The sequence below is a fragment of the Leptonychotes weddellii genome, chromosome 5, assembly GCF_054177405.1.
Source record: "Leptonychotes weddellii isolate Sample4059 chromosome 5, ASM5417740v2, whole genome shotgun sequence".
NCBI classification, from domain to species: domain Eukaryota; kingdom Metazoa; phylum Chordata; class Mammalia; order Carnivora; family Phocidae; genus Leptonychotes; species Leptonychotes weddellii.
The window spans coordinates 33510397-33520078 of NC_138373.1; the positions used below are offsets into that span (position 1 = coordinate 33510397).

The 9682-nt window shown below is 56.0% G+C and overlaps 1 protein-coding gene across 4 annotated transcripts; it reads right to left on the bottom strand.

Moving 5' to 3' along the window:
- Positions 1–1318: 1318 nt before the first annotated feature.
- ZNF213 (zinc finger protein 213) lies at positions 1319–8028 on the bottom strand. Of its 4 annotated transcripts, none has more exons than XM_081820220.1 (6): positions 7805–8028; positions 5681–6193; positions 4836–4959; positions 4356–4426; positions 4026–4149; positions 1319–3004 (listed from the first exon to the last, which is right to left on the bottom strand). In XM_081820220.1, the coding sequence occupies exons 2-6, from the start codon at positions 6077–6079 to the stop codon at positions 2277–2279; spliced, it is 1446 nt and encodes a 481-aa protein (XP_081676346.1). In that variant the 5' UTR covers positions 6080–6193; positions 7805–8028; the 3' UTR covers positions 1319–2276. The 4 variants fall into 4 exon arrangements, with proteins under 4 accessions (XP_081676346.1, XP_081676347.1, XP_081676344.1 ...); XM_081820221.1 differs by lacking the exon at positions 7805–8028 and adding an exon at positions 7326–7656 and having other exon boundaries at positions 1319–2950; XM_081820218.1 differs by lacking the exon at positions 7805–8028 and adding an exon at positions 7326–7653.
- Positions 8029–9682: the final 1654 nt, after the last annotated feature.

The following is a 9682-nucleotide window of genomic DNA, read 5'->3' on the forward strand; positions in this document are numbered from 1 at the left end:
ACCTGCAGGGTCCCAGCCACCAGGAAGGCCATGGGGGCCAGGTGGGGTCTTCCTCTGAGCACCGAGCTTACCCCTGGCCCTGGTGCTGATGCCCCAGGTCCCAATACTTGCCCTTTCCCTGAGCCCTGTCCTATCAGCTCTGTTTATGAGCTGAGCTGGACTCTGCTCCTTCCCTGGAACCCTGGGTCTTGGGCCCCAACTGCTTCAGTCCCTGTCCTGTTCTCTGGCTCCAGCGGGCTACTTCCTGGCTGGCATTGGCATGCCCCCACCTGAGCCAGGAGTCTATGCCCAATCCTCTTCTTAGCTCTTGGCCCACCTCCTATCTGATCTCGTTACACAGGAGTGTCTCCCTTCTGAGCCAGCCACCAGCACCAAAAAAATCCATGCAGGGCTCTCACCACCCCTACTCACTCCTGCACAGCACCCACACCACCCACACATGTGCACACTGCAGCCTTGAGCACAAGGGTACGAGGAGTGGTGACGGGTGCTGTCTCACAGACAGAAACCCCAACTGGAGTCATCTGTCCACAATGGGGCCCCAGTTGCTTCATCCAGGAAATGGGGTCCATCATAGCGAGCTCAGGACGAAGCAAGTGTTAAATGGGGGGCTGGCTGAGGAAGGGCCCTGGGGCCAGAGAGACTGGCGCACAGACTAAGGGACAGAACGTTCTGTCGCCACCTGCCCCCACCACCCTTTAGGCAGTCCAGTGAGGCTACTACCAGGCAAACTGAGAAGGGCTCCGGGGGGGGTGTAAGGACCTCTGACCATGCACCCACCAGCTCTGTGCAGGCTCCAGTCGGAGGCTTTGGCAGGCGAGGGGTGAGATGTCAAGGGCTGGGTGGGGAATGGGCAGGGTCCATTCTGACCCAGGAGTCCACTCCCGCTAAGGGATCTGAGCAGAGGGACCAGCTTAGAGTTCTGGATCTCCTTGAGCAGCAAGAGCACACCGTGCCCCCCACCAGTCACCCCACACCCAAGCCTGTTTCTTCAGGTCACCACTGAGGAGAAAAGGAGTGGCCTGGCAATGACCTGCTCAGCTCCCGCGTTGTCCTGCCGGGGTGGCGAGGGGTGCCTCCAGCTGTCCCATCCTGAGCTGCCCCTGGTCCACAGCTCACACTGGTTGACACAGGCCAATGAGAGTCCTGAGACTCACTGCTGTTCTTTGCAGCCCAGCCAACCTGGAAGCCAAGAATGTGGCTCCACCTGGTGACGACCCAGCACCAGTGCCCCGGGCAGCACCAAACCAGGAGGCGGAGAGACATGAATTCCAGTACCCCCACCCAGCAACCACATTAAGAACAGAACAGCCTAGAGGAAGCTTCCGTTATTTATTCAACATCTTCTGCTGCCCTTTTGAGACCAGCAGAGCTGAGCTCCTTTGGAGAGCCTGTGGTCTGTCCCTGCAAATGCCCACCTGCAGACAATGCGGACGGCACCATGGAATGCAGTGCTTAGGGAGTCAGCGACAAAGCGCTAACAGAGTGCTAGTGTTAAGTATCACAAACCCCACACCTCTGGAGAGGGGAGCAGCGGGGAGCAGCCAGCCTCCACCAGCCCTGTCCTTGGTCTTCAGTGTGGGCTTCCTGTCCCTGGAGCCGCCACCACCCACACCAGATTGGCAGGGGTCGCTCTCAGGGACTTGCTTGGGGGCAAGTCAGCTTCGAGCAGAGGCAGGCAGTTTCCATGTCTCCAGGCGGGGCAAAGTGGTCACGGCCTGGAAATGGGGAGGGATGGGGCTGGAAAGCCCGTGGCCACACCCAGGACCCAGATCCTCCCAGGGATGGGCTGCCCCTCCCAGAACCCAGAAGCATCCTGCAGGTCAAGGCCTGTCCTCCACACCCACCAGAAGGCACAGCTTGGCAGGGCAGAGGGCCCGGCCCACGGACTCAGCTGACATGGCTGGCAACAAAGAGCCATGGGGCAAGCAAGGCCGGGGGGTGGGGGACCCCAGGCCCTGCCAGAGTCCTCACACTTCCCTGACGCCCAGGCCTTTCTCCCACGCTGAGGCCACGGGCCAGGAATGTGCTGGGGCACCAGGAAGCCAAAGGACAAGAGAAACCCGGGAAGCAAGAAGGGGAATGGCCGCGAGGTGGTGGGGACTTTCCATTCCCTGGGAGTGTAGGCTAGGCCTAGGGGCGAGGCGGGGCAGGCAGCCAGGATGGAGGCCGCAGATGGGGAGAGAGAACACCGGGGGGCCTGTGGCTGCTTCGCCCTGGGGACACCATCCCCCCCAGCCCCCACTCCGGGTCGGCCGCAGGGCCCTCGCCAGCCCTCAGCCCACAGGCTGGGCCATCTTGGCGTGCAGGCTCTGGTGGGCGATGAGGTGGGCGCGCTGCTTGAAGCTCTTGTCGCACTCGCCGCAGCCGAAGGGCCGCTCGCCTGTGTGCACGCGCCGGTGGTCCAGCAGGTAGGAGCGCAGCGAGAAGCTCTTGCCGCACTCGCTGCAGCCGAAGGGCTTCTCGCCCGTGTGGATGCGCTGGTGGTCGGCCAGGTAGGCGCTGCGGCTGAAGCTCTTGCCGCACTGGGAGCAGGAGAAGGGCTTCTGGCCCGTGTGCACGCCCTGGTGGCGCAGCAGGTCCGACGAGCTGCGGAAGCTCTTCTCGCACGCCTGGCACTTGTGCGGCTTCTCGCCCGTGTGCGTGCGCTGGTGGCGCGCCAGGTCCGAGCCCCAGCGGAAGCGCTTGCCGCACTGGCCGCAGCTGTGCGGCTTCTCGGCTGCCAGGTCTCGCAGCGGCCGCCGGCGCGCGGGCGGCCGCCCCCTCCGCGCCCCCACCGCGCGGCCCACGGGCGCCCCCGGCCGGGCCTCGCCGTCCCAGGCCTCGGGCTCCTCGGGGTTCCAGGACACAGTCACGTCGCCGCGCCCGCCGCCACCGCCGGCCTGGCCCGGCAGCGCCGTCACCGCCTCCTCCAGCCCGTATCGCTCGCTTTGGCTCTGGAGCCCCACACCTGCAAGCCGAGAGGGGGCGGCCTCTTCAGTTCCACTGGGTTCCGGGACCAGAGCTGGGGCAAGGCAGAAACAGGACTCAGGTCCAGAAAGCCCAGGGCGGCACAGGACCCCAGCCTCAGTTTCCTCGCCCATAAAATAGGGACATGATAAACTGCTGACGGAGAAACACTTCAGAGGCAGAGGCCTAGGGTCCATCTGGGCTGATGCGCGCTGCATAGACACTTACTAATTATACGCCCAACACTTCCATGCCAGTGTCCACACTGGCATCCCATGTCCCACCCTCTGAACCTTGGCTATTCAAACTCCAAAACTGGTGAATAAATTCAGGTAGTTTGTAAGTTATCCAAACCCTCAGTATTTCTTACCAGAAACTGAGAACGTACATGGGTTCAGCCAATGTGGCTGCTCTTATTCCACAAGCTTTTGTCCCTTAAACTCAACAACAGATTTGGACAGGGAATGATCCTAGCCTGCCCACTGTGTCATGTGGATTAAATGAGACGATCCCCAGACAGCGCTCAGAAAGGCTCTAATGAAGAGAGGAGCTCCAGGAGGGTGGCCTCCGAAGAGCAGAGCCCAGGCCTTGGCACGCGGACAACGGGTGTTCTGTCAACCCCTCTTCGTGGGGCTAAGGGGACCTCACAACTACTGTACAGAGCCCCAGCTCAGCCCCTTCAGTGTCCGTTGACCTCTCTGAGACTCAGATCCCTCGTCTATGAACCGGGACTACACCTCTATGCAGCAGGTTGTGAGAATCACAAGAAAATGCCCGTATGAGAGCTCAGCACAGTGCTGACATGTTGCAAGCACCCATCTTATGGTAGCACACACTCAAAAGCAAAGAAAAATGAACCCTGAGACAAACGGAAAATCACCCAGGGCTCTTGAAAAAAACCAGCGAAAGCCCACTTTCCAGCCAGCTAAGGAGGGGATGGAAAGACTGAGGATTCCAGCAGGGACATACGGGGGTGTACGGCCTGCTTGCGCCCACCCTCTGTCACCGGGACCCCCAAGAAGGTTGTTGCTTCCAGTTCAGAGGAGCCAAGGACCCCAAGGGCACCCACTGCTTACCCAGGGCAACATTCCGGGAGTTCTCTCGCTTTATGTCCCAAAAGAGTTCCCTCTGAGCAGGGTCCAGGGACCCCCACTCTTCCCGGGAGAAATAGAAAGGAATGTCTCCAAATGTCACAGGTCCCTAGAATGAGGTTTAAAAAAAAAAAAAACACACACACACAACCTGGCTCAGGACTGCCACTCTGGACTCCCCGTTGGGATGGGGAACAGGATACGTCCAGGCAGGACCAGGATGGATGGAAGAGGCCTTGATGAAAAGACAAGGCCCATTTTAGGGACTCGACAGCACCGAGGGCCTCAGAGGGGACAAATGGACTGGTGACTCACATGGGCCTCAGAGGTAAAGCAGGTATCGGTTGTCTCTCTGGTACTCCCTTCTTTAAGAGCAGGAAGCTGGGCTGAAGGAAAAGAACAGAGGTTCACAGAGACCAGCCCAGGCCAGGAGTGAGCTCTCACACATGTACATGCACACACATTCCTAGGCTTCCTACAACAGAAATACCCTTTCTGGGGCGCCTGGGTGGCTCAGTCGCTAAGCATCTGCCTTCAGCTCAGGTCATGGTCCCAGGATTCTGGGATTGAGCCCCGCATTGGGCTCCCTGCTCTGCGGGAAGCCTGCTTCTCCCTCTCCCACTCCCCCTGCTTGTGTTCCCTCTCTCGCTGTGTCTCTCTCTGTCAAATAAATAAATAAAATCTTTAAAAAAAGAAAGAAAGAAAGAAAGAAATATCCTTCCTGCTACCCTGAGGGCAATGCCCTGGAAGGACCCAAGCCCCTGCCCAGTGATCTGTGCCTACAAGCTTACTCACCACCATGGCTGTGCTGCTCCCAAGGTACAGGTGGCCAGCTTCGTGCCCCCACCTTCATGGGAAGCCCCTTGGCCTGGGGTCCCTGGACTGGAGCCTCAGGTTCCACGTCCTCTGAGGGCACTTCCTGTGCAGGAACCACAACATGCTCATCAGCACCGAGACCAGATGGGGGAGACAGAGCTTAATCCCTGGGAAGGAGACATAGGACACGTCCCTCAGGATGTAGGGGGGTGGGGAAGGAGATCCACATGGGGTCCCAGAAACATCCAGAGGAGAAGGTGACACCAGGCAGTGCTGTGTGCCCACAGACACTCCCTGATCAAGCATGAGGCAAGAACAGCTCCCAAAGGCCAAATCACAGAGCCACTTAGTAAGGGGGTGTGGGGGCAGACCTCCATGCCAAGGGCGGAACTCCACACCCCAGCCACTCATTAGCACCTTCCCCAGGGTCAAGAATCCAACACCCCACAGAGAGCAGGGTTCACATGGACAGCTACCTTCTCATACCTACTCTGCTGCTCTCATTACACATGACTGTATCCCCAGGGCCTGGCCTACAGCAGAACATAAAAAAACATTTGCAGAACCTGTGTGGAGCTAAAACTGCCTTCCTGGAACATGCCCACTTTGGTCCTGCTGCTGCCCTCCAAAGCCACCAAAAAGAAACCAGATTCATTTGGACAGTGTCTTTCAGACAGGCAACACCTGTTATGATGCACTCCTGTTGATGCTCCCTCTGGCTCTGCACCCCCACCACCCCTGGAGGACTTGTTTATATGGAGATGGCCACCTCTCTTCAGCCAGGTACCAGCCAGGTGCCTCTGGGTGTGGGAGGGGACCCTCACCTGCGGCCATGCTTTCACTGGCTGTTTCTGCAGGACCTCCACCAACGCAACGGCCTCCTCGCCACTCCCTGGACACCGCTCTCGAACCCAGTCCTGGACGCCTCCGGGCAGCACACTCAGGAACTGCTCCAGCACCAGCAGCTCCAGGATCTGCTCCTTGGTGTGCAGCTCCGGCCGAAGCCAGCGGCAGCAGAGCTCCCAGAGCTGACTGAAGGCCTCATGGGGCCCGCCCACATCCCTATAGCAAAAATGCCGAAAGCGCTGGCGACAGACCTCAGAATCCCTGTTGTCTTCTTGCTGGGCAGAGTCCTGCTCCCAGGAGGAATCTTCCACCTTCACAATCAGCAGCCCTTCTCTCTCCCCAGGGGCCTCGTCCTGAGGCTCCGGGGGTGCTGCCATTCCCCTGGCCTAAAGCTCAGGACTGGTTGGCCTCAACCTTGGCCTGGGAGCCTGTCCTTCAGTCTCCCAAAGGGATCCCCTGTGGCAGCCAGGTGGACATCTGGACACGTATTCCTGGGGAAAGAGCAAAAAGCAGGAGGGGGGCAGTAAATGAGCAAACACCGCCAGCCTGCTCCTGTCCTTTCCTGGCCCTGAAGTCTTTTTTAGGCTCTTCCATAATGCCTTGCTCGTGTGACTACCAATACAGGTCTACAGCCCGTTATCCTCAGCTTTAAAATCCAAAACTGCCAGGTTTTTACTACCTGGCCTACTGATGTGAGCATATTCATAATCTCCATTTATCTCACTTAACATAAATGTTTCTATGTTTTACAGCAAAAATATTTATGTATTTCTTCAGCTTGTAAATATTCACCAAGCTGTACTTACCATGTGTATTTCTGTATGCGTATTACACTTCGGTAAGAAAAAAAAGTAATTAATACATTTGATTATTGAGTATTGCTGCAGATTCTGCTGGTGGAGTTACTTGATATACCATGTGTACCGTATTACCTTCGTCAAATCTGAAAACTTCTGAATTCCAAAACACATCTTGGCCCTGGGGTGTCAACAAAGAGCTCACAGACACCAGGCTAAGCCATTTATCCACAGGTACATACGAATGAGTGACACATATTTGTACCTTACTTTGCTACTCCTTACAATAGTCCTGAAAAGTATATATTTTGAAATTTTCTTTAATTGCTCTTTTGTTTCAACAAAAAAAGTGACACAGACCGTTATAATAAAAAAGGCAGGGGGACTTAATACAGAAACACATAAAATAGAAACTCCCTTCCAAATGCAGTTGCACCCCCCCCCCATAAACAGTATGACATGTGACCTCCTGGACTTTTCCCTGTCCATTCACTGAAAATGTATCCATAGAAACGGGAAAAATAAGTGTTTTTGTGTGTTTTACATAAATGAGGTCTTACTGCACATACTATTTTGTATCTTGCTTTTCCACCTAACAATGCTTCTTCATTAGCCACTCTGGGAGATTGCACGGTGTGGATGCGCTCCAGTTTCTTAACAGGTACCCGAGTGAGGCATTCAGCTTGTTTCCAGTCCTTCTCCACTACACACTAAGCACTTTACTTTATTCTTCCACTCCTCACAACACCCCTGAAAGGTACGCGCTCCATTCTCATCCTCCAGTGACCGAGGAGAAGGCTCCGCTCGGACAGGACCAGGGACTCACCAGGGTCGCTCGGCAGGACGCGGCGAGCGGGAACACGGACCTGGCCGGAGCACCGCGCTCCGACCCCAGCAGCCTCGCCTGCGCTCAGCTGAGAAGCGGCGGGCGGGCACGGCGGGAGCAGGTGACCCCACCCCCAGCACTTCCCAGCAGCGCGCGCCACCTTCGGCCTCTGTCTCGGGGCGCTGGCCCCTGCCGCCCGCAGCCCAGCGCTGGCTCTCGGAGCTCCGCGTCGCCGGTCCCGCCCCCGAGACACACACCGCCCACAACTGCCCAGGCGTTCCTAGTTCCGCCGCCAGCTCCCCGCGCCGGAAGTTCGCGCGTGGCTCGCCGGGAAACAACACAGCGCATGCGCCGCAGCAAGCCCTCGAACTACACGCCCAGAAAGCCCTTCGCCCATTGAGTTCGCCTTCTCCCTGACGGATAGCCAATGAACGGGGAGAATTCCTAGAATTGGCCAATCAGGAGGCAGCGACGCCTACCTATGCCCCCAAGCTGAGGTTCGCTTCTAGACTCGTTCTTTCACATTTCTCTGCCCTGCTGGTCCGTGAAGGGCGAAAAGGGAAAGCCAAGGCTGGTTTGTTGGGCCGACACGGCGTCTGGCCCAGCTACGAGTAGAGTGCCCCATACGCCGGAAGGGATCCGCTGAGAATGGACTCTTCCTTCCGCCTCCGGTTCTTTCCTCGAGTGGGTGGAGGGCGGAGGGCCGAAGGCCAGCGCGCTGCTCGGCTCCGGGATACTAATTTCCAGCTTCTTGGCCCCGCCCTCGCCAAAGTCTTTAGCCGCTCCTAGCGGGGCGTGGAGCTTCCTGGGAAATGCAGTCCAGTGAGGGACGCGGAGCCTCCTGCGGCGAGTCTTCGCACCTCGGCCGAGGTCGTGCGGCAGGACGCGGCCCACGGGAACGCTGACCCCGGGGAGCCCCCCGCTCTCCCACCGGCAGCTTCCTGTGCGGGCCGGCGGGGTCCCTGCTGGGGAGCTCTGGGTTCTCCTTTCCGTGCATTTGTACCTGCTCCCACACTCTACTTTAGTGCAGATCTGTGGCTCCAGATCTTTTCCTGAAATATGAAGAGCTCTCTTTTTATTTGTTTTGATTATGCAATTATTGCATGCCTAGTGTAGAAAAAATTAAGAAAGTATGGAAAATTATAAAGCTATCTATATCCACAAAGCTAGCACCCCCAATATGCTCAAATGTCGCTCCCTCCAATTGGCTTTTCCTAACTCTATATACAGCGCCTCCCCCCCCCCGCCCCCGCGCCCCGCCGCCATACTTCTGCCCTACCTTATTTTTCCTCCTTTTATCACTACCTGACACACCTACGTAATAATTGTTCCCTAATACTGGACTGTAAGCTCGGTGAGGTCAGCGTTTTCACTGCCCTACTCCTAGCATCTGGATTTGTGCCTGGCACAATATTTGTTGACTAACTGAAGGCAAAAATAACTGGAGGTAAAAAATATATTCCTAATAAGGTCATTCCGAAGTGAGTGATACAGGAAAGACGTTAGAGTTTGAAGCCCACGGCCAAGAAAGATCTCTTGAGACATCTTTGGTGCAAAAAGGTGATTTTATTAAAGCACAGGGACAGAACCCGTGGGCAGAAAGAGCTGCACCAGGGTCATGAGGAGTGGCCCATTACATACTTATATACTTTCAAGTTGGGAGGTGGTTAGGGATAGCGTAAGTCTCTAAGGAATTTTGGAAGCAAGGTTTCCAGGACCTTGAGCTGGCTAGCTATTTTTGGGAAAAGGTCATTTATGACCGTCTAATAAAACCTTGGTCATGAGACCCTTCAGATGTATATCGGAGAGCCATATGCTTGGGGGATGATTGCCAACACGTACCGTGGGGGGTTTAGAGATAAAGGAAGTTCCCAAAGGAATCTTTATATGTTAAAGTAGACTTACAGGATCCTGGGGGGGGGGGGGGGGGAGGTGCTCAGGCTAGGATTGCCTTTTGCCCTTAGCAAAGTCTTAACATTGAGGCAGTTGAGTCCCTAGAGGAATGTCACTCTCCCTGTTTCAAGGACTTGTCAGTGGGCTCTAGAATCTAAAGTAAATTTAATAATTTTTTCTTCTGCCTTTGTTTCCCACACAGTGAACATTATTAATATTTTAGTCTGTTTTTATACTTCTATGTCCATGAATATTTCTTATATAAATTTGAATAATTCTATGTAAGTAGAATGTTTTGTTGACTCAAAAGTCTATCAAGGATATCTCTAGGGCGCCTGGGTGGCTCAGTCGGCTAAGCATCTGCCTGCAGCTCAGGTCATGATCCCAGGGTCTCTTGCTTACCAGAGCACAAGCAGGGGGAGCAGTAGAGGGAGAGGGAGAAGCAGGCTTCCCGCTGAGCAGGC

Coding starts and splice junctions, on each gene's coding strand:
- ZNF213 (XM_081820220.1), bottom strand. CDS start 6,079: ATGGCAGCACCCCCGGAGCCTCAGGACGAGGCCCCTGGGGAGAGAGAA. Junction 4,427..4,835: donor GGAGCAGCACAGCCATGGTG/GTGAGTAAGCTT, acceptor CTTTTCCTTCAG/CCCAGCTTCCTGCTCTTAAA. Junction 3,005..4,025: donor CTCCCGGAATGTTGCCCTGG/GTAAGCAGTGGG, acceptor GCCTTGCCCCAG/CTCTGGTCCCGGAACCCAGT.